This window comes from Bemisia tabaci, chromosome 8 (assembly GCF_918797505.1).
Source record: "Bemisia tabaci chromosome 8, PGI_BMITA_v3".
Classification (NCBI taxonomy): Eukaryota; Metazoa; Arthropoda; class Insecta; order Hemiptera; family Aleyrodidae; genus Bemisia; species Bemisia tabaci.
The window spans coordinates 3,138,304-3,159,162 of NC_092800.1; the positions used below are offsets into that span (position 1 = coordinate 3,138,304).

At 40.8% G+C, this 20,859-nt stretch overlaps 1 protein-coding gene across 1 annotated transcript in view; it reads left to right on the top strand.

The window, feature by feature from the left end:
• Positions 1 to 845: 845 nt before the first annotated feature.
• LOC109032769 (protein tiptop) overlaps positions 846 to 20,859 on the top strand; it is a 245,616-nt gene continuing 225,602 nt past the window's right edge. The window contains 1 exon segment of the mRNA XM_072303151.1: positions 846 to 1,621. Within this exon segment, the coding sequence (XP_072159252.1) occupies positions 1,582 to 1,621 (40 nt within the window). The 5' untranslated portion in view covers positions 846 to 1,581.

A 20,859-nucleotide genomic window follows, 5' to 3' on the forward strand; every position in this document is an offset into this window, starting at 1 on the left:
CATATTTTTGAAAAAAAGATGAGAAAACTAACCGAAAAAATGTTTTGAAAATATTCTGGCAACTTAAAATGAAGATTAGACCCACCCTCCATCAGGACACATGAATTCTTTTTGCAACATTTTGAAGAATATTACAAGATGCCGTTGGAAACATTTTATTTTAAAAAACTAAAAACTATTATTGGGAGCGCCACTTAATAGCTCTTGATTGAGCGGAGCGGAGCTTGGCGGGAAATGGTTCGCGAATTTTTTTTTTGCAAAATGTTGAAAAATTCCCAGATGCTGTTAAAAATATTTTTTTTAAAAAAAAATTATTGGGAGCGCCACTTAATAACTCTGATTGAGCGGAGCGGATAGATGGAGCTCGGAGCGGAGCTTGGCGGGAAATTGTTCGCGAATTCCTTATGCAAAATTTTGAAAAAAATTACAAGATGCTGTTAGAAAAATTCTTTTGAAAAATTTAAAAAAAAAAAAAAATAATAAAATCATTGGGAACACCACTTTAAAGCTCTTGATGGAGCGGAGCGGATAGATGGAGCTCTGAGCGGAGCTTGGCGGGAAATGGTTCGCGAATTCTTTTTGCAAAATTTTGAAGAAAATCACAAGATGCCGTTAGAAATATTTTTTTAAAAAAGTTAATATAAATCATTGGGAGCGCCACTTAATAGCTCTTGATTGAGCGGAGCGGATAGATGGAGCTCGGAGCGGAGCTTGGCGGGAATGGTTCGCGAATTCTTTTAGCAAAATTTTGAAATAATTACACGATGCTGCTAGATATATTTTTTTGAAAAAATTTAAAAAAAATAATAATTGGGAGCGCCACTTTAAAGCTCTTGATGGTGCGGAGCGGATGGATGGAGCTCTGAGCGGAGGTTGGCGGGAAATGGTTCGCTCGACGGCGCGGGCCCGCGGTGTGGCAGCGGTGGTGGGAGGAGGCGGAGCCTCCGCGAGGCCCCGCCCAGCTGTCAGGTGACGTCAGATGATATAGCACGAGGTTCACTCGAGAATCTCCGACTTTTAAGCAGTCCTTTTTTTTCATTGTTTCGGCAATGTTCGGTTGATGTGATGAGATGGTTTGACAGCGCCGATTTCCAGTGGCGGTGTGAATGCCTCTCGCTGCGCGCCAGTCAGCCCCGATGCCTCGGCGTTCCATCACGTGTCCCGCCCGTCTCCACACCGCGTCTCGCGCTTCGCGCCCCGTGTTCCTTCTCTGTGATCCGTGATCGCCTTTCTAACCTCCAAAAAAAAAGTGTCCGCTCCCTTGTTTACACCCGCCGTTCTCTCTTTTCACCTGTTACTCCTCGAAACTTGCACCTGTAGTGTCTCCGAACTGTGCCAAGTGTAGTTGTGTGTTTTTTTTTTATTGTTTGTGTGTGGTTATTTGGATTACTCATGTGCTCTTGTTAACAGTCGCTAGCCTGGAGGCTGCCCGGATATGGAAATCGCAACCTGGATTTGTGTGTGAGGGGCTCTTGCCTCTTGGATTCGTGCTAACCAAACCTCTGAAATTATGCCATCATTCTAAGTGACAGTTCATCATCCAGTAGCTGAGATTCGTGGGATTCGAGGAGCCTGCAGAGCATGTCGAGGCGCAAACAAAATTGTCCAAAACGCATGAAATGTGAGTGATTTCAGTCTCTTGGTGCATGCCTGCATGCAATTTTCCCATGACTACTTTTCCAAGAATTTCCCGCCCGCTGTTTTCCATCCCTGAGCCACACGTGTAACTAACCTAGGTCCTTTCGTTACGCAGCGTGTTCGCGTCCTCACGCCCCCACGTCCGGCCGACTCAGGACAAATTCACACGGTTCAATTTTTCATCAAACCTTTCCTACGACTCGATTCAATAGCAATTTTTCCTACCCGACTCGCACAGTTGAAAGTTCATCCGATAAAGTTGATCCGCGTGAATTTAGTTTTAGACATATCGACGTTGAAACTTCGAAACCACGTTTCTCGTTCGCAGTGTTGTTTAATGTCTCCTCCCATCTTATTTTTTAAATGAGAAACGAACATATCAACATCATGTCTTACAGTTATCACAGTATTTTCTCAGTACAGAGAAGAAAAAGTGTGGACGTGTCTAAGAATTGACGTTAAGTAATTTACCACCAAATAATACATTCAGACCGAAAGTCTGCAACGTCGCATACTAAGATACGTGGTTTGGTAAACCATCGATATGTTGCCCAACGCATCGCTAAGGGTGTTTTTGCGAATAAGGTATTTGCTGAATTTTAATGTAGCCCACTCGAACGTAAATTCAATTTTTACATACACGAGACAGTTTCTCAATAATGACTCAAATAATAATTCAAGTTACACTATCGACCATGAGTAAGAACACGTGAAGAACTAACTTTATTCACTAGGAACGCCTTGCCATAAATTGATAACTAAACTGCGCATACCACTATTGTGGCTCCTGAGGGTCCTATTTTGCCTACATCAAAAATTGAAGGCGAATAAGCGGTGTTCCAGGAAGTTTGCAATGTTGTAAACTAAGATACATGGTTTGGGTGTTTTACTGTCGGTGTAGATAAGTGTTTATATTCCGAGCTATGAATCTGTGAAAATGCAGTGAATTCCGATCCTCGCCGTATCATCGGCATATACGGAAGAAAAAACGCCTATGAACATTTGTACGTTGCCAAATTTATTTTTCTAATATTTCATTCTCAATTTTTCAATTATTTTCTTTTCAATTCTACAATTTTTACGTATTTTAATTTAAAATTACTTACCACACAAATTTTTTTCGTAGTTAATTGTGGTGTAACTGAATTTTTCACAGTGAAATATTCATGATTTTTTACAGAAATATTTGCGCATTTTTAATAGGCAACATTCAAATGTTGTTAGGATACTCTGTCCTAGGACGACAGCATAGCGAAAGCGATCCCCATGAATATGCGTTTGATTAAAAGTAATTCATGCAAGTGAGATTGCACTTTCGTACCGTGCACGCCGGTATCGGTGTTTAGGCCTGCTTTTAAATCCAGAAAAGTTACGTTGAATCGTCCTCTCTTTTAGGGAGCAATATTTTCTAGAAGATTGCAGGGTGCACTACTGCTGCGCTGATAAGAAACGTAGTATGAGCATTGCAACATTGCCTAATTTTTGTCAACATATCACGAATTTTCTGGAAAATTTGTGGCTACGTCCTTTGAATTTTTCAGAGAATAATACCTGCAGTATTACTCTACTAATTCTACTATACTTACAAATATCAAAGGAAACTAACTTCTCATTCATTCCCTTAAAAATATATGTCATCAGAAAAAATCTGGCAACGCCCGAATGCTCATAGGACGTTTTTCCTTAACACTGGCCGTGACTGGCCTCTCCGGGTTGACCCTATCATTTTATCTAAGGCAACTGGATTTACCCTACAAGAAGGGCGCTAGACAGTATTTTGTAGATCTTCTAAATAGAAACTTAGAAATCTTTCCTAGATTCTGATTTTAATTAATAGAGTTTTGGGTCATTTTACTGAGAAGGTATTGACATGTGAGAGGACCATGGGGAATTGACGCTGATTGGGGCGTAGTGTCTCAAAAAATCCTCGCTCAAAGGATGCAACCTTTCGAAGGGTCTCTTATCAGTTCCTAAGTACGAATGCAAGCTTCTATCAGGAAGAAATGAGTTTAGGACTAATAAAAAATTATCGGCACCAAGGAATACTTAACTTAAAGTTTAAGGACATTATGCATCAACATTGCAACGTTGCTAAATGCATTTTTTTCTTAAGCTTTCAGACGAGCCAACCTCCTTTCGCCATGTCCACCAATACGCTCCGCGAAATGTTTGATAATGATAAAAAGGTATCTTGAAGCAAAGTAATGTTGTGTAAAATTGGAAGATTAAATCATTAAGTACATGTCTCCAGCCTGAACAATTGCTAAGATGTAAACAAGCGCGAGAAAAACTCATAAGGAGAGGGTTGGTAAATTAAGTAGAAAGAGAGCAGTCTTTGGATTTTTCTTTGTGGGATTCGCTCTCAATCCAAGTATTTCCTCATCTTCAAACTTCCTCTTTCTTAGCGCTACTTCATTCGTGCAACCGCTAGCATTTTATTTTCAATGTAAACAATATTCTTTCCAATAATAATTAACTAACAAATTTATTCGATAATTAAACAAATATTTTGAAAAGCTTATTGCTGAAGTTCCACTTGGTGAGAGATAATCCACTGAGACTTCATCACTGGACATCAAATCAGAGTAAATAACCCTCTCTCAACTGCGGTGTGTACCTTTTAGTGTATTATCACATTCATATGATAAAACTAGAAAAAAATGTCGACGGTTTTTAAAAATATTTTTTCTTCATTTGATTGCTTTTCTTAAGTACCTAGGTATAAAACTTTCAATTTAATTGCACTGTGAATTTTTAGAAAATTTTGAAATATGGTTTACACCTTACTGCACAGCATGTCACGAATCGAAATAGGTAGGTCAGTATTTTAACCAAAAAGTAAGATGTCACAGGAATTTGCAATGTCGCAAATTTAGATCATGTTTTTGTGTTTTGCCGTCGAAACATCACTTAGTACACAGAGTCAACACTATTTGATGATAGCATATTTAAATTTTTCTCACTCTTAAAATTATCCATTTTCTTTCTGTAATTTTATCATCAAAATTAGGCGAGAAAAACAACTGTGGTCAACCGATTTGATATCAGGTATGCTATGTAAGAAGAACAGGTGTTTAATCTGAAATTAATCCTCTTTAAAGGGTTCGGTTCATCCTCTTGCTTGAAAATTGAAATAAAGCGTGAATGCCTCGATTTAGCCCTCTTTTCTGCTGATGGATTTTCTGTTTACGGAGCGGTACTAAACGTTCAAGTATTTGCTATAAAGAATGAACAAGTTCTCTCTTAAAATGGGGTATTTTTAAAATTTTCGTACTTGGACAACCCAAGAAAATATTGTTTTGAATAAAATACCAAATCAACTCAAGCATTGAACGCGTTTGTGAAATAGATGTTCAAAGAAGAGGGAGCCCTCAAATTTTCTTTCTCAATTTTTCTGTAGCGCTAAAACCCTCTTTCCGGTTAAATTTGGTGGAAATTGATTTCCTTTTTACCTGAGGGCAATTTTGCATGCAACTAGGTAAATAACTGAGTTTATGATTCACTGTTCTCATTTAATATTCTTGAAAATGAATCTAGTCCGATTCTTGCTGTTGTGATATCATAATGAATTTTTTGTCCCATAGTGTTCACTTATTTCTATCAAAAATATTTTCTACTGAAGGATCTTGTCTAAAATACCATTGGTTCAAATTACCAGATAGACAAAATGGGGGAAAATACTTGGACGAGCATACCCTCCCGTGCGTTTTAAAAAATGATCACGTTAGGTACTTCCTAACGATGGTGTTTTTCTTTTCAATATCAATTTCTAGGGCCGAGAGTTCTCACAAAAATAACTTCTTTAATTTTTCTTTCGTTGTGACAACTATCACGCTTTTAGGGTTCCTAGCTTGTTCCTACTATTCGAAGAAAATCTTTCGATTATCCTCCTAAAAGAATGTAGTTTTTAATTGTAAGCCCATGATTTTCCTTAAATCATGATCTAATTTTTGTGTTCGTTAAGGTGTCAGCAATTTTCTCTAAAATAATGCGGAGAACAAAATGCAGAAAATAATTTTCCTTTCAAGATACCGAGAAAAAAAACCAATGTAGAAGAAAACAAAAGTTATTGAACAATTAATTGATCTCACAAGGAAAATTGTTTTATACATCGTTGTTAGGATATTTAAAATTAAAACTAATTATCTTTTCCCTCGTAAAGTTTTTTTTTCGTTTCGAACGTTTTCGAAATCTGGAGTCAATTTACTCGTAGCAACGTTCCTCAGTTTCAATTCAATGATGAAAATAATATAGCGACGGTTTTTAATTTTCAATTGATAAACAAAAGAGTGATAAAGTAACTGATTCTATTGAGCTCTAAGTAAATCCAAGGAAGGAAAATCCTGTGTAACTTATTTCTCGTTGCCATTTTAAAACGTGCATTTTCCCCCTTTTTTAAGTCATTTAAGTATCACGAAGTATTCACGAAAGTATCGTCAGGTACTAATATTTTGAAGGAAAATAAAGAACGATTCTCAAAAGTTGAAGTTTTTTTAGTGATTAGGCTTACTCGTAGACAAAGTAGGGATACACAATTTGCTTATATTGATTTAACTCTCGAGATTAGGAACATCATATATCGATGATTTTATGTGGAAAATAGAAGGAAAGAATTTGGGTTAGAAAGACCGTATTTCATTTTTATTCACAGTTTTCACGCTTAGTATCAGAATTATTGGAAGAATAGTCATTAGTCAGTTTTACCATAGGGAAAGGAAACTTTTTCTCCGCTGATTTGAGGAAGTAACCCTGAATTTATCCGAATTGATTAATATAGAGGAAATCTCTGCAATTTCCTCGATCCCGGCGAAAGTTTTTCAATTCTAAATCATCAGAAACGAAAAGAAACCTATAGGTCCTGCTTCACCAACTTTCGAGCGTAGAAGTTACTTTTAGATCTACGTCACCAGTCCAAAAATTTTAGTCGATTTTCCCACATATTTTACTGCCTTGATATTCACACTAAATGGCTTTTTCGTTTATATTTTGATTCGATGAAAGATGCCTATTTCTAGCTTTATTGCCTGTTTTTATTAAATTAAAGAAATTGCATAAAAAATGAAGTGAAATGCATTACCTTGCTTATTTATAAATCATTAGCCTCTAATTAGACTCTGGCGTGGAAACTTAAGTTTTTGCAATTATTGCTATGTTTGTAAGTTTCAGTCCCCTCTCATTTTATTTGTATTGAAAACTATCTTTACCTTGCTAATTTCGTACATGTTTTCTTATTAAAATGAAATCCTCTTTCTTCATCTCCTTATTTCAGACAAGAGTTTTTTTTCCGACGTAGTAAAACCAATTTTCTTTTCCACTTCTGTATATTCTACTCTCTTTAGCTAGGTACAGAAATTGACGTTTGATCTTGATTTATTGCAACTATGTTGGTAAAATTTCAAAGCGAGAAAGTGTAGTGTACAATGTCGTGTTCTCAGTCCCAGCCCACGATGGTCCCTCCATTAAAATTTCCAATTTAGAGTGTCTTGGTAATTTCCTCGTTCTTTCGTAAGAAGTAAAAATTAATATCTGAGGATCATAGCATGTACATGATTTTTGCATTGCGCAGTTGGCAATGAAAGCGTCGCTCTTATGAATCATTGCGTTCAAGTCAGTTAGGCTCCATTAAACTCGATGAAATACGCAAAGTAACGATGAAGTCAAACCTAATATTACCTCAGATGAAATTATAAGCAATAAGTTAGGAAACATGTACGATACACAGTGATTGAAACCAATCACTTATTGAATAAAAATAATAATGTGAGTACATCTGAAATTTTCTCGAATTATTCCTGCAATATTCTTTTTCTTCTTTATAAGTATGTTCTCAGTTCTATTTCAATCATTCTCCTCATAAATTCTCATTGTCAGTTAAGTGTCTGAATTCTCCTCAAAATCGAGTATTTTATTTTCCTAGACTATGTAATAGGTATACTCTAGAGGGCTTTGTTTGAAGATGCCATATAGGCACCTGCCACTTTACAAGTTTTTCCAAACGTTTCTCTTTCCTCAGTGCTGAACCGCTGAATAAGACTTCTCCCGATGTCATTGTCTCATTTCAACTCTCAAACTTCCTCGGGCGCTAGTCAATTTGTCCAGATTTTTGGCGAGAAAATGTTTCAATCAGAAACTTAGATACAAGCTCCCAATTAGTTTTCTGATCAATTTATATTATTTCAGAATGTTTTAGCTCTGAAGACAAATTCATTGCAAATTGCTTGATGCTTCAGAAACACCCAATTATTACTCAAAAGTTTAGTAGGTTGTGAGAAGGGTGTTAAAAATTTTGAATTTTCAAATTCAATGGAAATTAGTACCTATCTGCTTTTATTTTTTAATTTCCAAGTGCTGAAACACTCTAAAATCTACAGGAAACCGAACCCATATTAAACTCGGCAGGTCTGCAGATTGATTATTGAAATTGATAGACGAAGCTGTAGAAAAAGAAGATAAAAGGAATATGGAGGGATCTTATTGGTGGAAGTGGGTGATTGCAATGGACGATTGATGATGGGTGATTTTCTACAAGAAAGTACCAGTGCAATTTTTGTCCAAAATTATTCTGATTACCCACGAGATCTGACAACAAAATCAGTGAAATCTTCAGTTATAGAAACACCCTGGATTTTATCATTAAAATTGGAATATGCGCGGGAAATCCGGCAACGCTCATATCGTCACCTTCCGGCCAAAGTATCACAAGCGCCATGCGACGTTTCCAATTTTCCGCCGCCATTTTATTTTTTTTTACAGGGAAACTTTTGGTTGAATCTGTTTGAAAATTTCACTGAATTTTATCGACAGCCGAAAGAAAATTCAGTACAATTTTTGGACAGCTTTGTTGAAAAATTTCTCTGAAAAAAATAAATAAATAAGTAAAATGGTGGCGGAAATTTTTAAACGTCGCATGGCACTTGTGACACTTCGGCCGTAAGGTGACGATATGTAGTTAGGCTCTTTAGCGGGGGAGACGACGGATTGTGGCTGATGAGAAGTTTGCGCATGGTATAATTTACGTTGTTAACATGGCGGGGAAAATTGGAAAGTTTCCGAGGATGAGTTAGAGAGTTGTGGCTCGCGGGGGAAAATGGAGGCGGATAAGATTCGTGATTTGTTTCGTCATTGTATATCGGGGAGCCGTGCCGATGGCGGACGCGGACATATGGCCCCGTCGAATCATAGGGGTTGCCAATAAAACTTATCGCGATAACTCAACCGAAATGATGGGTCCCCCGATCAGACTTACAATGCTCTGTCGTCCTCGTCGTCGAACAAAAAAACCCAGCCGGGGACTCCTCCGTAAACAGGCTTAAGATTTAAATTTTACAGTCCCATGTCGAAGGCAATAAAAAAATATGACGCTCACATGCGTTGCAGCTTGATATTATTTCAGAATTTACGGGACTGGTTGCACGCAGCCTCCTGTGTTGGCGCTCGGGTCTCCCCCCCCCCCCCCCCACCCCTGCTGTTTCCCCTGGCACCCAACTCTCAACATGTCTCGTGCTTATTTACAAGTTTTGATCATTTTTTTCTCTTGCGACTGATTTAAGGAAAAATCAGGGAAAACGTGTCTCGAAAACTTGGAAACTCGAAAGTGAAGTGTGGCACACGGCTGCTGTGGCAGAAACTTCCATGCTGCAGTGCTGAAGAAAAACGTCGTACGTACATTCAAGTGTTGCCGATTGCCCCTCAGAAAATAGTTATTTTTGGAAAACTTTATGAAAGTTTTTCCTTGATTTTTTTAGACACTTTAAATCAAATTATGAACAAAACTCTCTGAAAAATTGGAAGAAAAATACGTAAAATTTTTCCTGAAAATGTGTGATTTGTCGAAGAAGATTTGGCAGTATCTGAAGGCTCATACGGCGTTTTTTCTCAGCACTACAGCATAGTTTGTGACAGAATTCTATGAGCGTAAAAACCATATGCATCCCAATGCATTCCTCGCTTTCCTTCAATTTCATTGGAGTTTCTACTAGTCGGACGCAAGGTGAAAAATTTAGGAAAAAGGTAGCTAGTCCATTTCCAAGAGAGCCTCATCATTTGATGTATATCGGTATGAAGGTTTAAAGAAAATATTTGGAAAGAACAGGTGGAAAAAAGGCATTGCAGGAGGTGTAAAGAAAAATCTTGAATTCTTGACCTAGAAACTTCTTTGACCAGTGCAGCAATCATCCAAATCAAATCAACTAATGTGACATCGGACCCTCTAAAAAATATTCATATTCAGAATTATTGGCATTATCACAATCAAAGCTGCGCGACCATGATTTCTTACCCTCTGCGATTTGTGACAAACCATGCATGATGGAGTCACGTTACCCAAAGATAGGCTTTTTTATAAACAAAATCAGCGGCGCCTCTTAGGGTTGGGCTCCAAGGCTAATAGTAACCAGGGGGCTCCCTTGATGTTTTATTAATTTTGAAAAAAGGAAAAAAAAACGCGCCACAAGTCTGCCTCCATTAAAAAATCGTAATCATATACATGGAAATTTTTGCAACCCGAGTTCTGTTTCCTGTCATTCAATCGTCGAGTTTTTGACAAGTTAAAGTCGTCATAAAACCCGGTTCTCAGAGTGACTGATGACTCTAAGCCAAAATTATATCGACGTTTCGGAATGCGACATGTATATGGCGTGGTTATTTACGAACGGCGCGGCGATCGTATTCGATTATCATTAATGAAGATTCTGGTGCACAGCATCAATCAAGTCTTCGAAGCCGCTCCCAGCTGTCTTTTTGATTTCGGTTTCATTTTCAAATTCAGCATTTCATAATTCAAATTTATTGGTATGGAAATCTTTCGAATTGAATCATTTATTTCACCGTGTAGGTTGTTAGGAAACAATCGTCTTTCCAGATCTGTCGCACGCTACATAGTAAGAAAAAGTAACTGGTATTTGGTGTTCATGCGTGGAAAGTAGAGCACGCAGTTACCTAAATGTGCGGTTACCTTAATCAAATTTTGGGTTTAAAATTCACTACCTCGTTCAAAAGTAGACACAAGCCATGGGAATCGAACCCGGATCACATGGGTAATAATCCAATGCGGCAGCCACCCGTGAAAGCCAGAGAAAAAAGCGTGCATTAGTTGCTACATTTGGCAATTGGAAACTACAATTTCTTGCTCATCTGTAAAATCACTTATCCGGATAGGGAAACTAATGGTATTTACGTTGTTTTTAAACCGAACCAGCAATTGTAGTTTCCAATTGCAAATTGCGTGCTAAATTCTCTGAAAAAATAAGTTAAAAAAAAATAAGTATTCTCCTAGGAAATTTCAGTTTCATTACACGAAATTTGGCGACGTCCGAGGATACATACAGCAGTTTTCCTTGGCACGGGAGTACACTGTCGTGCTAAGGAAGAACGCCGTATGAACATTCGAGAGTTGCCAAATCTCCTTTAATGAACTGTTAATTTTTGAGGAAAGTTACGAATATTTTTCCTTGAAATTTCCAGGACTTTCCGGTGGAATTGCGGGCAAAACTATCTGAAAAATTGGAAGGAAAGTATTTATAAGTTTACCAGGAAATTCGTGTATTATCGAAGGCAATATGGCAACGCATGAAGGTTCATACAGCGTTTTTTCCTTAGGACGGGTGTACAGGTGAAGTGATAGACTCGAGATGTGTGCTACGGTGCGGGGACGTGCCCGCTCAATGGGGTTGGGGCTGCCGAGGGTGGAGGGGCGAGTGGGTGTTTCGCGAATCCTCATTTTTCTAACACTGCGCTGTGCCATTGATGGCGAGGTTGCGGCAATGTTCCCGTTTTGATATCGAAAAAGCAGGAACAATGCCTGACGTGTCGCGCTCTTTCCACTTCTGCTCAGTCACCTGCTGTCTTAAGGCAGTGATATATAGTTCGGCGACACCTTCGGCCCGGCCCTTGCATCCCTGCGGACTCTCCTGCGGTGAAGTTTCATTAAAATCGGCCCGCTTTGCCCCTCAAAGAGCCCCCCGGCTTCGGTAACCGCTCTTTTGGTGGATATTGTTGCGATGTTTCTGAAAAATGAGAGGCGGAGAGCGCGCCTTGGAAACCTCAGGGAAAATGCTGCGAGAATTCTCGTCTTTTGCCAAATTTCCTCCGGTCAAACGAGGGTTTTCGGGAAAACTTGCGATTGTCCATCGATTAAAATTTTGTGCGCAATTAATTGAATATTGTGTATCCGGAAACGTCAAGGACGCATGTCGATGATAACACTCTTAAACCACTATCTCCGTTTTCGATGTTGCAGACTTCCTGTTATAATTTGTTTTTTAAATGGAAAACTACTCAACGTCAATTCTTGAGAACTTCTGTGATTTTTCTTCGCCTTGCGAAGAAAAATCTGTGAAAACTCCAAGAAATAATATCGATTGGGTGTCCCTCAAAAAATTAAAATGGGAGCGGAGATTTTTAGACACTGCAGACGAAATACGTGGTCTGGTAGTTCCACCGTGGATATGTAGTTTTTGTCATAAGAAGAGGCTAGAGGAAGAGGTTAGCCCGAATAACAAGACTGTCTTAAGGATTTCCTCATAAAAATTTCACGTAAAATACGATGAACATTGCGAAAAGTTTTTACATTAACCTCTGGCTGAGGTGTTGGCGTTAGCGTTCGTGGATGACGTCATCATTTGTTTGTAAATAATTAAAGAAAGGAAATTGGGAAAGTTTATTTCCTAAGTTTTCTTGCCTAAGAATCATTATAGGTAATTTAAATGCATATTCATTTTTGACAGTAAATCAACCTATCTCATCCACAATTAACTTGATTTTACACTTTTTTACTAACTCCGAATCGTGTTCTACATGGAACTTTGTTGAGAAAAAATACATTAGAATGCTTAAGTTTGCACCTCAGCTTGTGGTCCGTTTCGCGCGCGCTACACGGTGGATCAAGTCAGTCAGAGAGGTCGGACATGAAATTTTTGACTAAAACTGCAATTTTTGATGTTTATTTCATCTAATTTTAAAGTTTGAGGGGTGGTCCAAGTCCAACGACGGAATAAAATTCGCTTGATCAAGGTCAAACTCGTGGTGGTCAGTGAGACTTGGGTACACCTTAAACAGGAGTGTCCGATTGAATAGCTTGGGCAGATAGATTGCTGGCCGTGTCTTAGCGTGCTTTTTTCTAGATTGATAGTTGTTGAGCCGGCGGTGACAGGGGTGCAGCGTTGCGCCCTAGGTGGTCCTGCCCCTCTGTACCTTTCCGATGCATCTCTACCAGGTGGTTATGTGGTCAAGTGCATGCCGGGAAATGCCGCTGCGGGATTAGCGCCTCCATCTCTAGCGATTAATTGTCATTCTCATCCAGTCGAAATTATCATGCCCATTTGAAAAAAAGAGCGGTAAAGATCTTATTCCGAAAAAATTTTGAGTATATACATTATGCTCCCATATCCTTAGTTCTAATGTCGAGTTGCTCGTGGACGGTGGAGTAGAGCGACGGCAGTGGCTGATTATTGAAATAGATAGACAAAGCGATAGAGAAAGAAGACGAAGGGAAAATGGAGCGATACTATTGGTTGCAACGGTTGGTTGTTACACACTGAAAGGGAGAATGATGGACTAATTGTAGGATCTCACGGGGCCAGAAGCAAATAAAGACCCTTTAGTAGTCTCTGATAACGGCAAAAGTACCTGTTTTTTTGGGACTCCAGTAATCTCACTCACAGATTCGCCTTCAATTTTTGATGTAGGCAAATGAGGGCCCACAGGAGCCACAATAGTGGTATGCGCAGTTATGCAATCAATTCACAGCAAAACGTAGTGAATAACGATAGGTCTACCTTTATATACATGTGTCCTCTTTGTCTATCAATTCCAATAAGAAGAAATTTGTTACTAGAAAGGGGGTTGATGGTGAAAAAATTCTTATCGTGGTAGGAGCTCCGGAATAATTGGACGTATTTCTATCATACGGAACTATGTGCATTAGACATGAGCCCTGAGACCCATAAGAATACGTGCATATCAGGCTCACGTCATTATGCACATAGTTCCGTTTGATAGAAATACGTCCAATTCGTCACTTAGCTGACATAAGGGCGTAACTACACTTAGAGATGAGCTCGGGAAAGCATTGAATTGTATGGACAACAGGGTTTATCTCGAAGTGTAGTTATGTCCTTATGTGTGGAGGGCGACAAATTGCTTGTCAAAAAGTAAAAATAGCGGTAAGTACGACAGCTGATCTTTGGAAACTCACCACGAAAAGCTGCCTCCGAAATATTCCGTCTCCGGGTCAAACTTAATGGTTATCACTTTTACGACCGCACTCTAAATCTTGGCGTATTTCAAGTCGATCAGTAAAAGCCTCAACCATCCTCATAACCACTGCCCACGTACGCGAGTTCGAAGGGCAGTGTCATTCCACGCTAAATCGAGTCACACTCTGAGGTGACCACGCGCGTTGGAACCTCAAACAACTCGTTCCATACCAATCGGGCCTACCTCCCGTGTTGAGTCATACAAATCGACCAATATAAAAAAAAAAATCAGCCCAACTCCGTTTCACATTGCCTGATTTCGCATTTTTACATAGGTTTTTTTTTTTTTTTTTTTTTTTTTTTTTTTAAATTATAATGTAATGATTCGAAACTTCCTGTGCATTTTTCGTAGATAATAAAAAAATGCTTACACATTTCATCGTAGTATAATGCCTGATTTTAAAATTCTTGTTCTATCAAACGCAATTTAGCAACGCCTGAACGCTCTTACGGCGTTTTTCCTTAGCACATCAGCATGGACGCCTCGATAATGAGTCATTGTTATCGGTGCCGTACATTTGGTGACCGGCCAGGTCACCCTCGCGCAGTCATCAAGAACCATAAAACAGCGAAGCGTTAAGACAAACATGAGACCAAAATGAAGACATGCCCAGAAATCGTCTTCTGCACGAAGGAACGGAACTCCACTCCAAGGTCGCCAAATTGACTCAAACAATCAATTCATCTTGCAAGTTGTACCGAGGCAATTTTTATCCAAAAGTTTTCTGACATTCGCATGAAATCTGAGGAAAAAGCAGTGAAATTCTTAGTTAGGACTGTTCAAGATTCTTCCTGACAACATGCAATTTCCTAGGAAAAATTTGGCAACATCGAAATGAGGTTAGGTCCTTTCGTGAGAGAAACGCCGAAATGAAGAATACTGTCGTGCTAAGGAAAAACGCCGCGTGAACTTCCGAGAGTTGCCAAATTTCCCTCGACAAAATGTTTCTTCGTGAGAGAAGTTATGAACATTTTTCCTTGAAATTTTCAGGAATTCAAGGTCCAATTGCGAACAAAATCATCTGAAAAACTAGAGCGAAAATATTCATAAGTTTTCCAGAAAAGTCGTGTTTTATCAAAGGAAATTTGGCAACGCCTAAAGGTTCATACGGCGTTTTTCCTCAGCACGGAAGAATAAAACGGAGTAAGGAACGTGGCCACGTCGGGAGCGCATTGGGATGAGCCGGAGAAGATGTCAATTTTGATCTGGTAATTTATATCCTGTGACGAGCCCCGGGACCTGACACTCGGCAGGAAGAGCATACAGCCCCCGGAAAGCGTGGACCCTGGCTACCCCGCAGTCTGTTAGGATGTGGGGTCCAAGAGTTGTGGGCACTGGCGCTCGTCGTTGAGCCGGTGTCATCTTCAAGTGGGTTTTACTCGTTTATTCATCAGGAATTCGAGGCCCGTCCTAACGATAATTACCACCAATAATCGGGCGGAAGCGCCCATGTGACGCGGCCTCGTGGGCGGGGGAGAGGCAGGGGGCTCAAATTCAGAATCCATACCTTTTTCCTTGGCTCACTCTCTTCTTTCTGTTTTTTTCTTCGTTTTCCTCTTTTCTTTCATCTTCACTATTTTCATCTTCCTCGTTTTCTTTACACACTACTTCTATTTGGACTAAGTTTTGCACTTAGGAACTGTGCCTTAGGATGTTCAGCCTGGTGTAGAAACAACGTATGTGCCATAAGTTTCTCCAAGCACATGAGTGTTTAACGAATGCGCCAGAAACTCCAGTTCCTTATTGTGGAATTTAGTCCTCATTTTCCTTCTTCACTTTTACCCCTCTCTGTTTTCTCCTTCGTGCTTTTTTTTCTTCCCTCTCTGATATTATATTTATCCTCTCATCTGCTATTCCCCTTCTGTTCGGATCTGAATTGCTGTCAAATCGCACTTTTAGCAGGAGAACTTGGGCACTTCTATTTGAAAATTTCACTGATTTTTCATCTGATCGCGCCCAAAAATCAGACAAATTTTGAAAAAAAAATTGCCCAGGCTGGACATTCTTCAAAAAATTGTTCATAAATAATTCAAAAATAATTCATTATCAAAAATCGAGTTGTTTGGGTCAATTTTGCAACTTCGGAATGGAGTTACGTTCCTTTGTCCGAAAAACTACGAAATCTTCGAATTTGTATCAGTGGCGTGGCGTGCTTTGCGATATATTGACTGATCTGTCATTTAAACGTATGGAAAAGGATCTATGTACACTGTTCGTGACGAACACCTTAATAATCGATTCCTTGCAATAGCTTCAAATAATTGAAAAATATCAATAATCGATCATTCACGCCCCGCCACTGATTTATAAGAACGTGTTTCTGCTAAAAGGAACTATGTGATAAGGATTTGCGTGAGATATAGTTCCTTTCACCACAACTGCGTTCAAATGAACTTTGTCGCCTTAAATGCTTCCAATTTACCGATTTACAAATTCGGCCGCATCGGGGAAAAATGGGACACAACCCCTAAAAAAGATTGTCTTCGCTAGCAGGCGACTGAAGAGAAAGTTTGACTCGGAGTGAGGGTGGAGACGGGGTGGCGGGAAGGGATGGAATCGGAGCCGAGAGGACCGTGATGGAGGAGGACGGAGGAATCCTCGAGAGGGTCATAACACGTGGATCGCGGACGCCGCGCCGGTAGCGACGCCGACGCCTGCCGCCGCGGTAGCGTCGCGACGCGGCGCTTGGCATGGGCGCCGCGGCGCTGCAGCTCGCCCCGGCCCGTGTAGCAGCTCACCATGCACTTCACCACTGCCACTCTCTACTACCCGAGCAACTCTCCTGTCCTCGCGCACAAGACGCGGCGTTGGCGCTTCCATCTCCTATGCGACGTCCCTCGCTCCAGCCAACCGCTGAGGTAATGGACCAGTTGAGACGCTACGTTCCGTGTAATTCTCAACCAAAATTTCTTGCGAAACATGATTAGTGCAACCAAACCCCTGAAACTATCTTATAACGAAGCTATTTAACATTTTCCGATGCGTGAATACAAACCTCCCACTTCCAAAAAAAAGATAGTCTACTTGCGATAAATCGCACACTAAACGTTACCGTAACAGTCTCTGCGGTATGAAAATGGCATATTTTGATATCTCCCGTGATTATTCTTTTCTGTCAGCTGAATATTCTGCTTAGGTAAAATAGCGATAAAGCTGGCTTGCCTCTTCTCAAAAAAGTAAAGTAGGCGCTGAAAGTTTGTAACATCGTTATGAAGAAACTGGTTTTGCACTTTTGCCATCGATATCAGAATGCCCAAATTCGCACCTTGTCTAGTGACCCATAATGGCATCTTAATACATCTGTGAAGGAATTCGCCTGCAATCGAGGAGGTAGGCAAAACGAGCTCCGTCGAGCACGTATAGTGGTATGCAGGCTAAAAGCGTGGCGCGTGGCAATCTCCGCTCGTCAAAATGGAAGCTCAAAGTGAATCGATTTCCACGATAAGTGGCTCAAAGTCGGGACTTGATGCGATTGATGAGTGTTGCAACTCAAAATAGAGCGGTGCGACTCTTTTTTGATCAACAATCGCGAACAGATCGTATTTATCGATTCACGTTGAGCTTCCATTTTGACGCCATTTCGACGAGTGGAGACAGAGCTCTTCTCCAGTGGACCATTTTGTTCTCGGTGACTTTTGCAGCGGTCTCTAGTTGCGGATGAGAAGGATTTATGAGATTGGGCGCGAGTTGGCAAAGAGCATGGGGCTCGGGATGTTGGTTGGCACAACAACGACGCCGATCGACTCGCACCTGACGCGGTTGCTGTTGCTCCTGTCGACACACGGCGCGTCCCGACGCCGCCCGGCCACCGTCCACCGCTCCACCATCCAACAGCGGCACCGTCCATCGCGGCGGAATCCTTTTCACCATCGGCCACGGCCGGAACGCTAAAAGCCCTCCTCCAACTCCTCCAAGCCCGGGTTCCACTCTGACTCATTCCCGGTTCGGTTCGCGATGGATGTTATCGGCGCGGCGACCGGCTCCGCGGGTCCGCCAACGCACCGTTGCTCGCCCACCCGCTAAACCGCTCGATTTCCCCGTGTTCCCAAGCGAAAGATGGGATATTTGGCAACGTGGCTTGTTGGACGCATTAGTTTAGAAGCCGGCGCCCGAGTGGTTTTTTGCGTAGATTGCAACGAGGTGATGTCGAAGGTCCCTCCGCCCGATCGGGAACTGACGCACAGTGGAGCCGATCCGTGGGAAAGTCGGGACTCCTGCGGGCTGATTATTGGAATTTATAGACAAAGCCATAGACAAAGGAGATTTATAGATAATGGAGAGGATGAGAGATGATGGTTGCAATGAGACGGGTGGTTGCTAAAGAGCGGATGGTTGCGATGAACTAAGGAGGTAGGTAATAGACGGCAGAATATCTTTTCCGCACAAAGTACATTTGTGGTAATTTTTCAGATTATCGTCACCGCACAACATCATTTTCGCACAAATCAGATCTTAAACATCTGGCAACATCAATAATTTTTTCAATCTTTGTTCACTAATTTTTCTTAAATATGCCTCATCTTTTTCTCGACGTTGCCACATATTACAGAAAATTATCTGCGCGAAAATGATTTTGTGCGGCAATGATAGTCGGGAAAATCACCACATACGTAGTTTGTGTGGAAAAGGTAGTCAGCCTAATAGACTACTATAACGGCAACCCACGAGAGACCCTAAACTTAGTTCCCCCCCCCCCCCTTGCACCCTGTTTATCGATCCACTCCCATAGGTTTAAATGGCAGATTAATCGATGTATCGTAAAGCATGCAGAGCCACTGCGTCGTTCCACTGTGCGGCGAGGTGACGATGTGATGAGCCGCGGCTGGGAACTTGAGCCAATTCTTCATGATTCCAGAAGCTACTTTTCTGCAGCGAGTATGATTCTATAATGCGGGTTAACTCGGCTTTGTGATAACGCGCACTTAAGTTAATTTTATAATGTGAGTGGGAAAAAGTGCTTCTTAGATACCGGATACTCGATGCCGCAGCGCAATGGACCACTGCACAAGGTCTCAGCTACGAAAAGGTGTCACGTGTTTTCTCTTCAAAATTCTACGAAGGAAGCGCTTCACAACGGTATAAGTGCGGAAATCAACTCCTGCCGGTTCATCATCGGAATTAATAGAGAAAGCGATAGACAAAGAAGACTAAAGGAAAATGCAGCGATTTTCTTGGTTGAAACGATTGGTCCTTATAGTTACAAGGGAAAAAGATGGTCTAACCATGGGGACTCTACTGGGTTGCTATTCGTCTGTCTATTACTTACCTTCTTCGTCCATCGCAACCACCCGTTTCTGCCCACAGTTTCAACTACAGTAGACTCTGGATTATTCGGCTTCGTTTTATCCGGACTCTGGATTATCCGAATCGATTTTGCAACCATGTAACTGCGTACGCATTCCGATAAGGGAGCGGATCCGCGGAGAAGCGGTCGCAAGGCATATTGGCGCCTGCACGGCTGAAGGAATACTTCACGCATTGCGCCAAACAGTGAGGTCGGCGTGGAACGCATTAGCGCCTACTAGATTGCATAAATACCTCTCGCTTTACGACAAACGCAGTGCAGTCGGTTAGTTAGCCTAAAACGCACATTAGCGGCTACAAAACTGTATGAATACTTCACGCATTGCGCGCTTTAATCGTTGTATTTGTCGGCTACCATTCACAATCACCAATGAGTCGTTCAATTTGGCGTTAACCTTTTAAATTCGCCTTGGTATGTACATGATGTATACATAATAAGAATACTGTGGTGTTGGTTGGTGGTGTTAGTGTTTACTATTATTATCCGGATTTTTTTTTATCCGGATCGGGCTCGGCACCAATTAATCCGGATAATCCAGAGTCTACTGTAATTGGATGTGTCTGAATTTGGATTGTCTATAGCTTTGTCTTTTAACTTCAGAAATCAGCCCACTAGATGCGAAGGTAGAGGATGAAGAATATGTAAAGGGTTAGGAGGTAGGAGGACGAAAAAAAAGGGAGAAGAAGAAGCTGGGAAACAAAAGGAGTTTGTGTCTGATCTTTTCCTTCAGATTCTTTTACTCCTTCATCTTCCATTTTTCTCTCATTTTCCTCATCCTACTTCTTTTTCTTCCTCTCTTTCGTCTTCAGATTCCTAATGCATCTCTCAATTCGCTTCATTCTTCCTTTGCCCTCTTTCTCTACAGCTTTGTGTATCAATGTTCAAAAAGCAGCATGCTGAAGAGATGTAACAAGTATTCTACCGTACTGAAGAAAAACGCCGTATGAACCTTCAGGCGTTGCCAAATTTCCTTTCATAAAACACGAATTCCCTGGTAAACTTACGAATAGCTCCATTCCAATTTTTCAGATAATTTTGTTCGCAATTTCACCTGAAGTTCCTGAAAATTTCAAGGACAAATATTCATAACTTTCCGCAAAATAAACATTTTATCGAAGGAAATTTGACAGCCCTCGAATGTTCATACGGCGTTTTTCCTTAGCTCGGCAGAATACTGAGAATGATCCTTCAACATTGGCAACTTAGCGATTAGTTGTTTCAAGTTTACGAAAGCTTGAGCTTGGATCAGATAAGACTTGCTCCTAGAATTCCTCTTTATAAATTATGAGTTCATTTTTGCTAGCTTGCAATTTATCACGTTTCAGTTTTGCAGGTGAATCACGTGACTAAGTTTGGTAACCACGGACTAAACAATTGGATTGTTGAAAAATAATTACGGCAGAATTGGTATTAGGTCGATTTTTTTTAGGACTTGGCGCTATCATTTTTAATTGTGGTGTATTTCCTCCGGAAAATCTATGAAAATTGTGTAGGGTCGGACAGGAAAAATATTCATGGCGGCTGGAAAGCTGGGCCCGACTTCTATTTCCATCGTCTCGATATCTGGTCGGCCTACGTGATAAAGTGCCCATTAAGAGACCGCAGCCGGAGCGCCAGCGTGGCTCCCAGCCGACACCGATCGATCACTCATAATCACCCCC